This window comes from Dromaius novaehollandiae, chromosome 19 (genome assembly GCF_036370855.1).
Source record: "Dromaius novaehollandiae isolate bDroNov1 chromosome 19, bDroNov1.hap1, whole genome shotgun sequence".
In the NCBI taxonomy this organism is placed as follows: Eukaryota; Metazoa; Chordata; class Aves; order Casuariiformes; family Dromaiidae; genus Dromaius; species Dromaius novaehollandiae.
In genome coordinates this window covers 2574239-2591522 of record NC_088116.1, presented here as the reverse complement: position 1 = coordinate 2591522, position 17284 = coordinate 2574239, and the positions used below count along the sequence as shown (strand labels likewise).

The following is a 17284-nucleotide window of genomic DNA, read 5'->3' as shown; positions in this document are numbered from 1 at the left end:
GAGCCACGTGCATATGGCCCCCCTTTGCTGCTGGCTTCCCTGAAGGAGGTATGCAGGTTATTCCCAGTGGTTTAGAGTTTGAGTGTGACAAAACTGGTCTACTCAAAGCAAGTGGCCTTGGGTCTTTCAGACAGAAGGGGGGAGGGGAAAAAGAAAAAAAGAAAGAGAGAGAGAGAGAGAGAGAGAGAGAGAGAGAGAGAGAGGAGAGGGAGAGAGAGAGAGAAAAGGAATTATGGGACCCTCTCCCTGAAAACTGCTCACCTCTGTACAAGCTGCACAATGCTCTGGGTGTTCATGAAGAAGACCTCACGCTCTGATTTGCGGTTTAAGGTGGCTGCATGGCTATCCAAGATATTGGCAATCTGAAAGAGAACAATCACATGACAGTTCCAGTCCTGAATGGGAAGATCTTGCCAGACACACACACACAGATGAGGACTTCCAGACAGATCAGAGCAGAGTTCCAGCAAACGCCAACAAAGGCTGAAGTCAAACTGTTACGGAAGGCAGTCACCTGACAATGAGACAAAACTTGATGCACATATCATATTTTGAGGAAATAATCTTCTAACGCCTTATAGCCATCAGCACATGCAATATGGCTGGAACTGATTCAGAAACAACTTTAAGGAAAGGAAAGAGTGGTCCTTCACAACATGCAACAATACGCATGACAGGTCTCTTCCCAATCAATCTTTCTTGCTTTCTATTCAGAAACACTCTGGTTGAATTAGAGAGCATCTAACATAATCTTGGAACCTGATCAGGCTTCCCTTTGTTGCAACCACTCTTTTTTAAGGTTATGTTGACTCTGCAAATAGCACTGCAGCATATGTACCAACCAAAAGCAAGTAAATAAATGGCCACAAGGCGCTACGATGCTATGATTAAACTGCTTCTAATTCCCAAGCTAGCCTGTTTAAAGCTATACTGAACAGGGGACACATACCCTTCACTACAGATACAGAAGGTAAATATTTAAGCTCAAGTGATATAGGCAAGCATCTTTCATCGTGAAGATCCAGGGTTCAAATGCACCTTTCAGGTTCAACTAATCTCCAGATAATTTAAAGGAATCTTCTTTCTCTCTGCCCCAACACAATCCAATTTTTCTTCCTCTATGTAAGTGTGGTTGATCACCTGTTGACTGGGAAATTGGCAAAGGACGGATGTGATGTTGCTGGCATACTGGGCCATCTCCTTCTTGATGGACTTCTCTACATTGGGCGGTATTCGTCCAGAAACACTGGTCATGATGTCCTGAAGTTCCAGAAGAGGCAAAGATGGATCTCTCAGCGTCTTCATGAGTCGCTCAACCCAGCCTTTCACCTAGAGACAAGTTCGTGTAAAGACAAGCATTAGGAAAGAATAAGCAGCAAGGAGGGGAAAAGGAAAGGCAGTTCAGTGAGGCCTTCTTTAATACAGTTGCTCATGCAACTAGTCCGGAGACTAGGAGAGAGGGTTGTGGTAGATGCCAAAGCTGGTGTGCCACTCCATCAACAGCTGGCTCAGTGTCATCCACATTCTTTCCTGCTCCCCCCAGGACTTCTACTACAGCTGGCTATGGAGACAGCTCGTACCTACAAGGCTGCAGGCACATGCAGTAAAGACTGAATTCGACTCCTTGTCTTTGGTTTTGTTTTGGGTGTCACAGGTGAGACTCTCCCATTTTACTCCCTGGTGAGACTGGCTATGAGGAAATCTGAGAAAGAAAACTGAGACCAGCTGGCACTAACAGGGCAGTATAGCCTCCAGCCCTGATTCCTGGACCTCTGGCTCTGACATGCAAATTGGCTGACCTTATCTTGTACAGGAAGAATATTTGCTTTCCCTCTGAAACAGTAACCAACCAGTACCTTGCTGCTGAAGTAGGGCTCTGGCAGGCAGTATCCATTCATCACATTGACCAGGTTATCTAGGACATAATGGAAAACGCGATGGAGTTTCTCGCCTCGAAGTGCTGTGCTCTGGATCTGTGGCAAGGTACCCGTGTGCAGCTCAGCCTGGAAATACAAACACCACAGTAAGTGTCACCAACCCTTCTATGTGGCACTGGCACGGAGAATCCCACTTCTTTCCTCTAGTTTTCACTTTTGAATGGAGACTTAGATTCAGCCTGGAGGAATTCAGGGTAGAAAATGCAAATGAGTGAGTAGGAAAGAGACAGAGAGAGAAACATACCTTGTACTAGAAGAAGAACAGATTATTTTCCACCACCACCAGCTACATCCCAGCCTACTATCCCTAATGGAATATCTCTGTTTGCCTTTCACCTTAAAAAACAAACAAACAAAAAACTATGTCCTGGTCTTTTTTATATTTTTTCCCCCCCCCTCTCTCTCCAGATTTGCTACAATGGCTTACATAGCACCTGACACTCTTGGAGCTGGGATATCTATTCCTATCCTCCAGAAGAGGATCACTTAAGCAAAGAAGGATCTATTACTTCCATGACTTCTTTTTGTTAAAGAAACACACATTGGAATAAAGCAGAGAAAAAGATCTGGCCAGCTGCCAATATCTTATCTAGAGAGCCACGCACCCACGGCAGTACTGAGGTAAGAAGGGAACAAGAGTGGTACACAAGCTCAGCCTATCAGCCAGTCAGACAAACAGACATCCTTGCAGGCCCCCTCTGAAACAAACAAGTGATAAAGCGACAATTCCAGCATGATGCACAAATCTGAAATTGGTTCAACAATTTGGACCATCTTGTACCTCTCTCAGCATCATTACCCAATTAAAAACACAACAAACTCCTTCCTGCAACTTCTTACCTGCTGAACCCTGCTGGGGTCATCCAGCTGGAGCTTGGCAATGACACAGCCTGGATCCAGCACTGCTCCAGGGCGTTTGACATAATGGATGCAGCCCGATTCTCCTGCTGTTAGCGTCATCACCATCTTCATCACCTGCAGCAAGGAAAACAGGCTACACACGCAGCTTCCGTGTTCCCCAAATGGTTCTAGCTTTATGACTTAGCAGCTGATAGCCTACCACAGACCTCGATGAGCACCTGGATGATCACCTTTTGCAGTCAGGCTTCCTCAGAGGCTTAAAAGCACACATTTATGCTCAGAATGAAATGCCAGACACTGAAGTCAATGGCAGAACAAACTACTAGGCCACAAAATTAGCACAGCAGAAAGCCATCCTCAGGAATGTCACCTGTTCTATACTGCTTGGACACACAGGTACACACAAAGGTCCCATATTCAACACAGTAAACAAAGCAGATACAATTTATTGCTGCAGATGCTGCACTCTAAAGGCTAGAAACGGGAGAGCCACCCAAAAAATGCAGCAACGCACTAGCTTTTAATGGAGGTAATTTGGTTTACCTTCTAGAGGTCACAGATCTCTGCTGTTCACAAACAGGGATGCTTCCTTAGTTCAAAGATGGAAGCTCTTGCCTTTGGAGGAAAAGCGTTGGGTTTGGGGGGAGGCAGTCTAGTTTTACTATTGCCGTAGCATACAGCACAACAGGGAACACTGTAATTGAGTAGCTGGTTCTTACTTAGCCATGGCTCTGTTATAGCGTAAAAGCATTTACGTAAAATATCTGGGTCTCTGGCTTGGTATTTTTCTCCTACGCACTCTAACTGGTTTAATTGCCCCTCTGCCAGCACACCCTCCCCTCCCTCAAATCTGTTTTGAACCTTGCACTCCTACACAACCCCTCGTGCTTTCCTCACAGTGTTGTAGGAATTGCTCATCCTCCTCCTCCTCCTCTTAGCGTTAAGTAATTTCCAAGGGAGAAGCGAGGAGTGACACTTATTTTCAGCTTAACTGATCGGATCAACCTGATAAATAATCAAGTAGCCAGAGAAATCTTAATCTGTTACTTAACCCTAGCATGTAACTCTGCTTCTGAGTCTCTGTTAGTGCCAAGCAATGGTCTACAGATAGAGGATCTTTTTCACCATAGCTGGAAGACACAGTACACATGGATCCCACTCTTCTTTGCTATCTCTTGAAATAAGATGATCACCACTGTCCCACTGCTGAGAAGTTTTGCTTATCACTTGCTACAGTCATTAACACTCCAATTTCACCTGTTAAATAATTTCTCTTCCCCCACCCAATCATTCTGATTGCTGATTCCTGATTAGTCCAGGTAAAAATGCAGATAAAATTTAGAAAGGAAATACTGTAAGTTATTCCACACCCTCAATTCCCAGGTCCAAAGCACTTTAACTTTTTTTTTCCTCCCCAGCTTGTTCCTGGGCAGATTCAGCATTGGCAGCCAACTCAGTCCTTTGAGACTCTCTTACCTCTATTTCTGCAAAGCACTGGCCTGCAAACACATGTCCCCCATCCTCCACGACATACTGGATAAGCTTCCCAGCTGAAGGTGAGCGCAGTATAGAGGGATCATTCTCCTTTTCAAACACACAGGTCTTGTTACCTATAGTGATGCGATACCTAGGAAAGAACAGGACAAATCAGTACAACAAAATTCCTCGTGGAAAGCATGGGAAGGGGAAATCTATTCTCTTGCCCTATTCCACTTCAAAACAAAAACACCACAACCAGCTCTTCTGAGGCAAATGGTATGGACCTGCATATGAAAATTCAGATTAATCATATCGAAACACACACACACGTGCGCACACACACACAATGCATTCACAAAACTGTGCACCTCATGCAAAATCCTCATGTTTGCAGAGCAAAGCTGAAAAGAGCAAGACGCAACCATGCAGTAAAGTAAGAAGTTGAGATTTTATAGCATCTTCCAACATAAAAAGTTACCAAGCTCTTTTTGAGCTCCTGACCATATTCACCACATATGGCACAGAAAGCAACCAGTAGAGGGGGCAATGTGATTTAAATTCCAGTAGCTGGAGATTTACTGACATTATGGCTATGATCCCTGCAGGGAATATTGAGGGAATAGTAAATCTTGTATCTGTTTCTAGGTAAGCTGTAGAACTTCAAGGATTTTAAAGATTTAAAAATTTTTAAGAGTAAGTTGGAAAATATCTAACAGGAATGGCTTAGAAACAGTTGCACCTACACTGGGCAGGAAAGAACTCAAATCCTTTCTTGACCTCTTCTCCTTGCTAGTAGAGCTAGACCTCAGTCTAGGCACTAGTCTAGTGCCACTCAATGCCACTGACTTTCCTGGATGGGTTAGTACCCATGCTGGTCATCATTTTACAGAAATGCAGCATACCACAGAAGGGTCCACAGGCGTGAGCATGCATCTGAACACAGACTCCCTCATCCTGTATCTTGGTTAGGTTATGGTATCATTATGCTCTGATGGCACACTTAAAAATAATCTAAAAAGATACCTACCATTCTAGACTTCTTTGGAAAAGTTAATTCAATATATAAGTATCTAAACCAGGAAACATTTTAATGTCCAAGTCATCAAATTTTGCATAACGTTTTGCAACTTGCCTTAGTCTATTAGGATGAAACTGCCTTGGGATTTTCAAGATTTACCCTTTGAAAGAATTCTTGAAATTACAACATAGTTAAAACTTACCCACCAATCTTAGTGAATGCATATTCCGGTTTTCACTTTCGTGAGTTCCATCCCATCAAGTCAAGCACTCAACATCCCATAAGCGGTAATGAAACCTCAGAAGACCAAGGTCTCCAACATCTTTCAAATTGCCCAGCTTTTAACAATGACTTCTCACATTTTTACAGAAATTGCAAGTCAATCCAAAGACCACAGCCAAGAGAAATGGCAATCTAGACCACAGTTTACCTGAGCAACCTGAAAATCAGTCTGACCAGCTGAATGGTCAACAGAATACTAGGTCCCTTTTACAGGTGAACAGATACAATCCAAAATGGCACATTTAGAGAGCCAGAAGGAGAATATGAACTCCCCATTGGTATATGTTCAGATCTTTCTGCTAGCACCACCATCATTTGTTCTTCAGATGAAGGCAACTTCTCCCTTCAAACTCATCTGTAGTGATACACCTAGTAACCTTTTCCTAGGAAAGGATTCTTTTCCCAGGTGATCTTTGGGAACCATAAGGTCATTAGTACACCTTGTTTTCACGGGTATTTAAGTGTTAAACAGCCTTTTCAGGTTGCTACCTGTCCACTTCTTCTTTCATGTAGGTAGTATAGCTGCTGCCATCATAAGACAAGAGCAGTCCTCCATCACTCAGTCGATGCACATCAACTTCCACACAGGAGCTGTTCATGATAACCACATAGGAATTGGGAGACTGCCGGGTCACCTGCAGATCCACAAGAATGAGAGGCATCATATAAAGGAAACATGACGTCGATACTACCCTGGCAGCCATAACACGCAGGTAGCTCTCCAAGCCTTGCAATAATTAAAAGGACAAGAAGTGAGCCATTTGTTTTCAATTTGGATAGAAAAAAACAACATTTAGAAAAACCTTGGGATCGCAAAACCAAGCATTTAGCAGTCAAGAGATGCCAGAATTAAGGTTGTCCATGAACCTTGATTAAGTCCTCTCACATTTATGCATTAATAGTACAGGTTTGATTACACAATCATATACTGCTTCTTCACCCTGATCTGGATACAAGTCACAGTTGTGTGCTGAAGAAAGTGCTCATCTCTGAATTCCTGCATCATCTCCTGTAGCAGGAAAAAATTGCAGAATGAAAATCACATGAAAAGAGAGAGACATTGTCTCACAGAGAAAGCAGCTGAAGTTCTTCCTGAAGAAATGCTTCCTATCATGGTCTCTGACACAGAGCTCCCATTTGAAGTTGGGTTAAGTCACTTAAAGCACACTTTTAAACCCACGTTCATTGCCTCTCTATTCCTCAAAGGGATGCCAAGATAAAGCATGCCAAAATCTGACATGCAGAAGTGCAGAGAACTTATAGCTCCAAAAAATAGTATATGATCATGTCATTAAAACTTCAGCATAATAAATCTGCTTAAAGGAAGACAATTAAGATTGCACAGGCAACATTAAGTCTATTATTTCCTAACTTTTCATTTTGCAACCTTTAAACAATATTTCTAACATTGTTTTTCGCATGTAGTAGTGAAAAATAAAACTAAAAGGAAAAATTGCTATAAATTCTGTCATGCTGATGACATTGGGCTAGATCAGCCAACGTGGTAGATTCACACATTCAGAAGCATCAACAAGAAACATAAGCAGCAGTCTTTGCCTATAAAACAGTATTTTCACCACTTACAGAGTAGGTAGCCCTGAAAGATTAAAACATTTACAGAGATACACAGAGATACTGCAATACAAAGTGACAGGGTATCATCGTAAGTGAGACTGTAGCTGGATTTCTCAACCCCACGAACACAGAGAAAAAAAACTCTGTGCAGAGTTTAATTCCATTAATTACATCCATTACAAAGATTAAGCCAGACTAGCACACAAACAAGCACTTCCAACTAGCAGTGGGAAGAGGATGGGTTTCCACACTATACATCATACCTTCAGCACATACTTCCGTCCTTCGTAGATGAGTTCCACATCCACAGTATTTAGCAGGGTATGAGCAGGCAGGACTTGGCCCCTAAAAGAGAAATACAGAACAAAACTTGTTTTCCAGAAGCCACCAAACGGCCATCAGGGGCCAGAGGTGGTTCGAAGATGGATGCAAGAATCTGGAAACCACTAGCAGAGAGACGGAATAGGCCCGTAAACCATCTCTCCTTAGGAGAGGTATGTATTGTTTTGATAAAGCCAGCCTATCTGTCTCCATCCACGTAGACCTGCTCTCCCCTCTCCTATATTCACCCACTTTTCCCCTATAGATGATTCTGCAAAAGAATATCACAGCCCAAGTTACAGAACTTGTTGTATGAATTAACATACCGATAAAGCACCTTTTCCATCTACAACCCCATTTACAGTATGGGCTCACCTACAGGACATTGAGGGGAAGAGCTCAGTTAAGAATGAACTCACCTGGATCATACCAGGTTTAGTCTGACTGAGCGTTATGAACAGTCTTCTCACAGTGCCTGCTACAGTTTAAAGTGAGCAGGAATGCAAGAGGATTTCTTAAGTACTAGTGGAAAACATCCAATTTGGAAAATTATGTCAAGTCTGGAAGATTACATCCATCTTCAAAACAGGAGGAACACAATACATGGTGACTCAAGACTCCCTAATGTTGCCCTGGCAGCACAGAGAGACTGAGAGAATGAACTTCACATTTCTGGGCCATTTCTTGGAGTTTCTGCCAAAACTGCCAGTGATCAAAACAATCTGTGCAAACAGCAGGGGATGTTTTGGGGACATGCATAGATATTTGCCAGTTTTCTTGGGCCAGTAGCAAAACAGCTTCCTGGGGCCAGAAAATAGCCAGCAGATACTGGCCAGCTCTGTACATTTCTGGATTGTGCCGTATTTGAACAAAACTTGGAAATCAAAATCAGATTACCATCTGCTTGTCAGCCATCTGACAGACCAGCTTGCAATTTTACCTTTCCAAAGAGTGCAGGAAGTTGGAGACACTGTTTCGGAAGCTCACGTCAGCCACATGCAGAGCTCCACATACCACTCCTAGCATGGTATCCGGCCTTTCCGCCTAGAAAGAAAGAAAGTACATAACACAGGGAAAACCTCACTCATTCTCATATACAATGACACCTCTTTTAGCTTCAGTCCATTATGAACATCCACTTGAAGAATCAGTCTCAGCTCTATTTCTGGTTCAAGGCAAACCTCCTTTAAAGTTAAATTGTTGTAGCATCCATGCAAACACTATACAGAAACAATCACCTCTGTAGTTGCTTAAAAAAAAGTCTAAATTTTTTTTCTTCCAGGACCAAATCCTGAGGCTCCACATACATTTCACCATCACCTGTCCTGAACTGCAAGCCAAAAATACCAGCCTCAATTCTCATTTACATTAAGGTGCTTTTAGACCAGCTTTAGGACCACTTTCCCCTCACAAAATGATGACCAGAGATTTTTGATATAATAAGAATCAAGCCCAGTGAAAATGTTTCCTTTCCAAGTGATAAGGGGAAATTAACCACTCCTAAATCCTTGTCCTCTAGCAACCAGCAAGCACCAAGCTTTCCTCCCCACACAATCTCTCCAACTTGCAGTCCTGTAAAGCAAGAAGCTGCACCTGCACTTTCTCAGCAATGAGCCGATCCAACCAGCCAGTGTCAATGCGGTTCTGCTGGAAGCTTTCTGTTTCCAACAGTTTAATCAAGTACTCAACAGTGGTTCGGAAATCCCCTCGGATGGACAGCTCCTTCAAAGCCACCACCATGTTTCTGAAAGAGAAAAAATACCTATCATTTATCCCATACTAACAGCAACATGGAACCTAGTAAGTCCAGATAGTTCCCCATGAGATAATTCTCTCTGGAAAAAACAATATGAAGGTAATAGTAGAAGAGCATATGTACTGGAGCAAAATGCTATTTAACTTGCTTAGGAATGAAGGAATATTGGTTTCTTTCAATCTGCTCCTGAGATGAACCAGAAGAAGTCAGCCAGCACCAGCTATGAGATGATGAGTTCCATTATTACCATCATCTAAGCGCCTACCAGATGCACACACAGATGTAAACATAACAAAGACAGACATGGTTTCCATCCCATCCAGCACACAGCAGAGGAAAGGCTCTGCATGAAGAAAGATATAGACAATAGGTGAGACAGTCCTGTCTTATGATCCGATGCTACAACATTCCACGCCACACAAGGACAGCTCAGTGGTTTATAAGGAATTGGCACATCGAGGTATCAATGCTGTTCCTGCTAGAAGCCTTCCACATGAAAGTTTTCAAAGAGAGATTTTAATACAAGGGTAGCTTTATCGTACCCTAGCAGCAGGCAGACAAGGCAGCGATGACACAGAAAAGAAAAAAAAAAAAAAAAGAGAAGTAACAAAAAAGGTAGAAATGTAGGTGAAACACACTGGTACTGTTTAGGCAAGACAGAATGAGAAGCCTGGCCATGATGTGGAAAGCAAGGTGAAGAGAGGGAGACTTCTCTTAAAACTCTTGTAGAGGTGAGGATTCTGGCTTTATCCACGGCACTTTGGACCACAGAGGACCAAAGCAAGCAACTTCCAAAATTCTGGTACTTTTCCAACTACTTACGAGATGGCTTCTTCTCGATTCTCCCCCCAGGAAAAGCAGTGACCAAACTGAGAATCAGCAAATTCATGAAGCCCTCCTGCAGCAGCAACACTGAAATAGCCCCAGACATTCTTATTGCTGCGGAAATTCAGTTCTTGGACCGTACCAGAACTGGGCTTAAATCCCTGTAAAGATAGACAGACATTGCTATACATCTTAAAGGAAAAGTAAATAATCCAGAATTAGGGAAGTAATTGGAGCTGTGAAAGCTAAAGCACCTCTTTGTGCTGCAATGTGATATATATTAGTACAAGTTCAGCCTGGATTTAGCTGAGTTGGAGACATCCAAGGAAAAACTCTGTACTGCAGGAGATAATGCAAGGCGTTCAGTGCCAAAGCACCAGCATGTGTCTAGGAAATACAACGCAGCAATTGTTGCAGTTGAGAACCTACAGGAAACTGAAGTCCTTAGCTTTTGTGAGGTCAACAACATCTTAGCAGCTAATCATGACAGTGTGTATGGGCAGCAATCAATTCACAACAGAAAGAATTCATAACGCTATGGTATAATCACAAGCTACTACATCCAGAGAAGGTGGGAGGCAAAGGAATGTGGGTCATAAAGACACTGTATGATACACCCGTGTCAGTGCATCTGCTTCTTGTCTCTAACCATAGTCTACAGAACAGCCAAGTAAGTGAAATAAGGGAGAAATCTTTAAAATTTGTTGCCAAACTTTTCAGGATCAGCAGCAGGGACTGAACCTAGGAGTAAGGCTTGGGATTATCAGAGCGTAATTAGGGACTACAGAATTTAAAACACTTACCTCATCAGGGTTCTCACTGGTGATACGTGCTGCAATGACATGGCCACGCGGACAGGGGACTTGGGCCGAATTCTCAAAATCGATAGGTACATCTCCCCACGGAGGAACACCGTACATCATCCGGATATCCTTGATCCTGTGGAGGGGAATCCCCATGGCAATCTAGAAAAAAAAAGTTAACCACTGTTAGTTCTAAGTTGCTCTCCTCAGAGAGAATACATCTTCCTTGAAGGATTAATTCCACCAATTCCCCATAGAAGTTGATGCTGCAGTTCTAGTCTAGCTAATAAGCATGTCTGTTTTCTTATGTGAGCTTTTTCCATTGACACATCTTGGAACATTCACACTACTCAGGCCAGCTGAACTGAGTGTAATATCCACCTCAAGCCTTCCTGATAGTATTTTCCATTGCGTGATTATAAGGTTTCAGAGAAGGCTGACGAATGTTAGGTCGGCTGAGGCTAGGCATGCATTAAACCCATTAAAAATATACTAAGGTCCTAGTGAGATAGAAGGCCCTTATAACAGGTGGTAGGAAACCTTTGTGGAATTTCACAATCATAAACTGCAAAACTTGCAGAACTGGCTGCTAACTGTATCCTTATGAGATAAAATCCCAATTGTTCCGTTCATTAGTTGGGTTTTTTTGTTTTTTTTTTTAATAGCTATAGTTCAGAAAGGCCGAAGACGATCTCAGCCACTTCCTTCAGCTGACTATTAGCCAGACACCAACGGGATTCTCAGGTAAAAGAGAGAACAAACTGGTTACAATATCAAGGCACCCTTCTATGAGATTCTATCTAGCAACTGCAATATGGAAGAACATCACCCAAAGAGGAAAGCATCTGATCAGTTACAAAACTCTGGATGCTCAGCAGACACAGATAGAGGGCTACCAGAACAATCCAGCACCTAGAGTCCCCACTGTGTAAGATAGAGAAGTAGGGAGGAGGGAAGAGGACCAAGGCATTCAATCTTAGATGGAAAAGGTTGGGGGCTGCAGGAGATGGAATGGCACCACACAGTGAGTTTGGGGGGAGACAAAGGGGACAGATGGAGTCAAAGCACATACAACAAACCCTTTCCAAAGAGTCTGTGAAAGATTCCTTTGTTATTTTTAGGATCAGAACAGCAACAAAAGAGCTGCTGGTTCATACAAAGTATGACCATCACTCACTGTGATGATCTCCCCTTGAACAAGGCAAAAATCAAGACGTATCTAGTCATATATCTAATTATTAGGCACAAAACCTATGTTGCAGAAAGATTAAAGGGCAGGAACCTCAGCCTGGAAGAGGAAGCATCTGCTATGCATGAGGGGTTGGAAAGGTTTAAGTAATTGCTCTGGAAGTCAAGAACTGTAAATCAAAACTAAAAAGACCAAAGTCACTCTCCTGAACTTTAAGCAACTGGTAAACTTGCTGAAAGATTTAAAAGAAAAAAAAAGAAAGAAAGAAAAAGAAAGAAAGAAAAGAAAACCGCACACAACAACAACAACAACAAAAATAATTGTCTGTTCTCTCCCCCCTCTTTGCTATTGGAAACTCTGGAAATAGACCGTCCTCCCTTGGAGGCACTGGAGTGGGCAGTACACTGCTCAAACCTGGCAGAGTATTTGATTGCTCTGCTAGTCTCAGAAGCCAACTCCTCTGACAAAAGAATTTCAGAACTTAAAGTTGAACTACTAGAAACCAAAGCTTGCTGCGACAGGCTCTTTACATACAACCTCCTCCTAACTCTGTTTTCCTGCCTCCCATTTTACTTCTCTGCTCCTTGCCTTCACACTCCCTTTAAGTAAAGCTCTCCCTAAATGATCTAGGAGGAGCAACTGCAGAAGAACCTCTCTTTGCCTTTCCAATCAGAAAGGGCCACACGGCAGAACTGTAACTTACTGAAACAGTCACAATGGAAGGGCAGAATATTTTGGACCACAGGCTTTGCTCCAGCCACCGAAAATGAATCCCCAGCTGGGAAATACCTGAACAGGCCTTTTAGTTGTTGGGGCTTTTTGTGGAGGAGGAAGTGTGGGGGAGTTATACCAGCAGACACAAGAATATATCACCTATCACATTCAGTAGAGCTCTCTAACACTCTCTATATAGTCTCTTCCCTATCAGTACCTACATCTAGTCGTCTGCATAATGCTAGCACATGATCTGGTTCTAACACTGAACCCTGGCAGCAACTCAGACGAGAGTCCAGCCCCCTCTTTTACAAAGGCTTCAGCGGAACAGGTTTTTCATGCTCAGACCTCTACAGTATCCCACATTTTGAAAGCCTCCAGAAGCACAGGGTCTGGGTCCCGACTCACCTGGAGCTGTGCTGCAGGCAGATTAACATCAGCTACCATCTCTGTGCATGGGTGCTCCACTTGCAGTCGAGGATTCAACTCCAGAAAGTAGAAACTGCCATCCTGGCTGTACAGGTATTCCACAGTGCCTGCGCTCACATATCCCACCATTTTGGCAAGCTTCACCGCACACTAGGATACAGGACAAAAGAGTATTTGATTTCCAGGTCGCACGGTCAGTTACCTACGTGCTATTCATCCACCCCACCCACGTCCGACCTTTTCATTGGCATCCTGAAGCAGCCAGAAGGTTGCAACAGGCACAAAGAGAACTGCTCGAAGAAAAGCACATAGCAGGAGTCTTGGTTTTCGTTGTTATTTCATTTATACTACAGAGGGCAGGGTTTGAAGTAAATATTTACAATACTCAGCATTAGAAAATTTATACAACTTCTGCAGGTTGCTGTAAATATGACTGTACACATTTAAAACACACTTCCCTCCTGTTTCTAAAGTGCAAGCATTTTTGAACAAAAGCTCTATGGTTGTTTGTCAGCACACGGTAGACTGAATTGGTTTTGGAAATGTCAGCATTTGTCTGCATAAAGTAATTTAAGATACACAATCCTATACTGCTCTTTTAAAAGAGTTAATAAGGCAACATTAAGTGGCAACATCAAAAAAAAAAAAGCCCAGCTGTTTCTGGAGTCTCACAAGGAAAGGAAAGCTCTCAGAGCCACTCTCACCTGTTCCATGTGCTCAAACACCACGGAAGTCGCAATAGAAGCGGGTGCTTCCTCAATAATCTTCTGGTGCCTGCGCTGCACAGAGCAATCCCTGCCGAAGAGCGAGATGGCATTGCCATACTGATCCGCCAGAATCTGCACCTCCAGGTGACGGGACTGTTTGGCCAGTCTCATTACAAAGATTGGTGAGCCTGGGACTTCAGCTTGAACCTACAGCAGAGACAGCAAGATGCAAACCAACTTCCTCTCCCATTCTGACATTACCCTAAAATCCTTTCCTCAGCCACCTTTCTGGAAAAGGCTGTTGTAACAGTAAGCACAGTCTTGCCTGTACTACCAAATACGTCATACTCTTAGTCGCCTCCAGATAAAAGTAGAACCATAAAAAGCTTTTAAAACAGCACTAATAAACTGGATTGAATAAATCATCATTCTGAGAAGACTAGAAAATGCCAGTCTACAGACAGAGAAAAATGAGAGAGGAAGTGATCAACATACTCAAAATAAAACATCCAGGGCATTACAAAGCTGAGGGCTGCTCCTGAGCCACAGCTGCAAGCCCATCCCCTCTCGCTTTTAAATTCTGCTCCCAGAAAATAATATTGAAGGCTAAAAATCATTAATCTAGGCAAGCATTACATGAGCTTTATGCTAAGGGAGAATCAAACATAGTAAGAATTTTCCAAAAACAATCTACTCCAGAAACATTCTACAGATCTGTCACATCCTAATTAAATGGTTCTGTTCTTTAGGTAGTTCGGAGATCATTAAGGAATGACAAAGGGATGGCAGCAGGTAAAAGAACCTCAGTATCATCTGCTCCAGTACGGAGATCAGCTTGGAGCACGGAAACAAAGGGAAAACAAGTCAAGAAGGGCTAATACAGCCCATGCTACCTCGCCCACACATACTCAGCAGTATTGCAGTACTACTACTTCACATAAACAGACAGATTGTTTTTTGGAAACAACTGTCTTAGCTGCAATCACCCAAGCTCATTTTGCAAACAATGAACATCCGTAACATTTCCCCTGGGCCAGGATAATTACCATACAGCTTCTATTATCACAGATTTCCTAAATAATCCATAAACTAAAAAAGGCTCACGTTCCAGCTCCATTGCAAATGCCCACAATTACTGGGGAAAAAAGATGCCAGGATTTGGTTTTATTCAGCATCTCCCATGATGTTTTGGCATTTGACTACTGTTTTGGATATGAAAATGTACTGAAATCCTAGCAGGACACAAAGCAAAGAAAGCAAGAGCCCATGTTTCAGAGCAGCCAGGCAGGTCCTGACACATAATACACTCTTTTTCAGTTCCTTACTGTCTCCCACACAGTGCTCTCAGATCCACTCTGAACATCTAAAACAGCAAAACAAAAATGAACAGGGAAAGTTACCTGTCTAAATAGGTTGGGGAAGTCATCTGCATTGTTAACTTTCCTAATTCCTTTTCCTCCTCCTCCTTCAGAGGCCTTGATCATGACAGGGTAACCAACCTCCTCAGCAGCCTGACCAAAAGGGACAGAAAAACATGGGTATGTACAAAAAGTTCACAGAAGCAAGTTGAAGAGATCATCATTTCCCTGTTGATTCATGTCCTCCACCTCCTCTGACTTTTTCTATTTAGCAACCTAGACGTGTATGGGATAGAGACCAAATACCCCAGTGTGAGAAGGTTCCTCTAGTTGGAAAAATCAGAGAATATTTGCTGCCACTGTAGTGATTTTTTTGACTATGGAGAACTGTAAGCTCTTGAAGCAATCACCAAATCTTTCATGAGCACCTCACATGCATCGAATTTATAAACTCGTAGAAAAGCTTTGGGATAACACAAAAACTGATTATGCTGGAAAACAGGGCCAAATCATACATCCCTTCCCTTCTTCACAAAGAAAAATCCCCAAAGCCTGTACTGTGCCAGGAATATTTCCTATTCTATTCCTCAAAGAAAACATTCCTCAAAGGAAAAAAAAAATCAGGAAAAGATAAAAAGGAAGTGTGTGGTCATGGATCTTCATTAAAAACACCTTCTTCTCACATTAAGCAAGAAACAGAAGAGAGCCCTTAATGAAGTACAATTCTGTTCCCTTATTTTGTTTCTTTCTCCTAATTCTCACCTACTTCTGCATGCAGACTGGGCCCAAAGATGATATGTGAAAGACAACTTCCAAGTTTCCAAGACTCAGTTCTGTGAGGCAGGCAGTGTAGCCCTAGAATGCACTCCCTTTAGAAGTACACTAAGGGTCTAGCTCTCTCAAAGTGTGCAAGCAGCAGGACCTTAAATCACTCCCAAGTTCTAGCCACCTACCCGCAGTCCATCATCTACGTCTTTCACATAACCTTTCTCATATAGTTCCTGAGGAACATTCAAGATACGCTTCTGAAGATCATTTTCCTGCCAGTCCACTCGAAGACCTGAAATACAAGCAGTATCTTCTAGCTCACTCTGCTGCAAGGCACAGTAAGAACTCACATGTCAGACACCAGTGAAACAAAGAGCAATCTTCATTCTATAAGGAACAAGCCTGGAAGCATTTACAAAAGAGGATACAGAACGTAGACAGATATTCTCTTTTCTGGGGGGCAGATATTTTCATCTGGAAACCAACAACAGCTATATCCTCCTTCATTTACCCTGTGCAATTCTGAGAAAAAAAAGTTATTTACAGTGTTTTGAAACTGAACAGACCTTCTGTAGAAGCAGACTGCTGGCTGTATGCTCCAAAACTAGATGCTGTATGCTAAAAGAGTAGAGACTACAGACATACCAGGTATTACTGCTGTACAGTTAGACTAAAAGCATGATAAGGGCATATAAATGTTGCCTGACATATCATATATATTTTAGTCACCATGTCTAAGCCTTGGATAATGGAAGTTTAAATCCCTAAAGAGATGGACACATCCAACAGGAGACCTTTTGGTGCACAGATGCTTCCTAAACATTAGGTTTGTCGAAGAAAAAAAGGTTACAATGATCTTTATACAAAGGAGAATTTCCTTCTTACCACTGCCACTCCAAGGAAGAGTGGGGATGCCTGCAGTCTGAGCCACTATCGAAGAAGCAATTTTATCTCCTAAAGCCCACATTGCTTGGCTTGGAGGACCTGCAAAGAGCAAGAACAACTCATGAAAGAGACGCAAGATATCACACTCCAGGGAAATGCCAACAGGTCTGATTTGGGTTCCATGGAAGAGGGATAAATAATCACTCTTGGAAGGGTTGCTACATGCCACGCTCCAACTAGCATAAATCAACATTTCTGAACTGAAACCAAGAACATTAACTACATCAGCCAGGAAACTAAAACCAGACAGACTAGAGTACTTCTTGACCAAGACGGAAGAAAAGGCAATTGAACACTACAGCAATGCAACTGCAGGC

At 42.7% G+C, this 17284-nt stretch overlaps 1 protein-coding gene across 9 annotated transcripts in view; it reads right to left on the bottom strand.

The window, feature by feature from the left end:
- The window catches only part of ACACA (acetyl-CoA carboxylase alpha), a 147901-nt gene that overhangs the window by 101450 nt on the left and 29167 nt on the right, over window positions 1–17284 (bottom strand). For all 9 annotated transcript variants that reach the window (XM_026107303.2, XM_026107289.2, XM_064523106.1 and 6 more), the window contains 16 exons: window positions 16908–17006; window positions 16208–16314; window positions 15297–15407; window positions 13894–14103; window positions 13169–13339; window positions 10858–11019; window positions 10052–10215; window positions 9067–9217; window positions 8414–8517; window positions 7416–7497; window positions 6067–6212; window positions 4275–4425; window positions 2778–2912; window positions 1857–2003; window positions 1141–1329; window positions 262–362 (listed from right to left, as the gene is read on the bottom strand). In XM_026107303.2, the coding sequence (XP_025963088.2) occupies window positions 262–362; window positions 1141–1329; window positions 1857–2003; window positions 2778–2912; window positions 4275–4425; window positions 6067–6212; window positions 7416–7497; window positions 8414–8517; window positions 9067–9217; window positions 10052–10215; window positions 10858–11019; window positions 13169–13339; window positions 13894–14103; window positions 15297–15407; window positions 16208–16314; window positions 16908–17006 (2230 nt within the window). The remainder of the gene's footprint in view (window positions 1–261; window positions 363–1140; window positions 1330–1856; window positions 2004–2777; window positions 2913–4274; window positions 4426–6066; window positions 6213–7415; window positions 7498–8413; window positions 8518–9066; window positions 9218–10051; window positions 10216–10857; window positions 11020–13168; window positions 13340–13893; window positions 14104–15296; window positions 15408–16207; window positions 16315–16907; window positions 17007–17284) is intronic.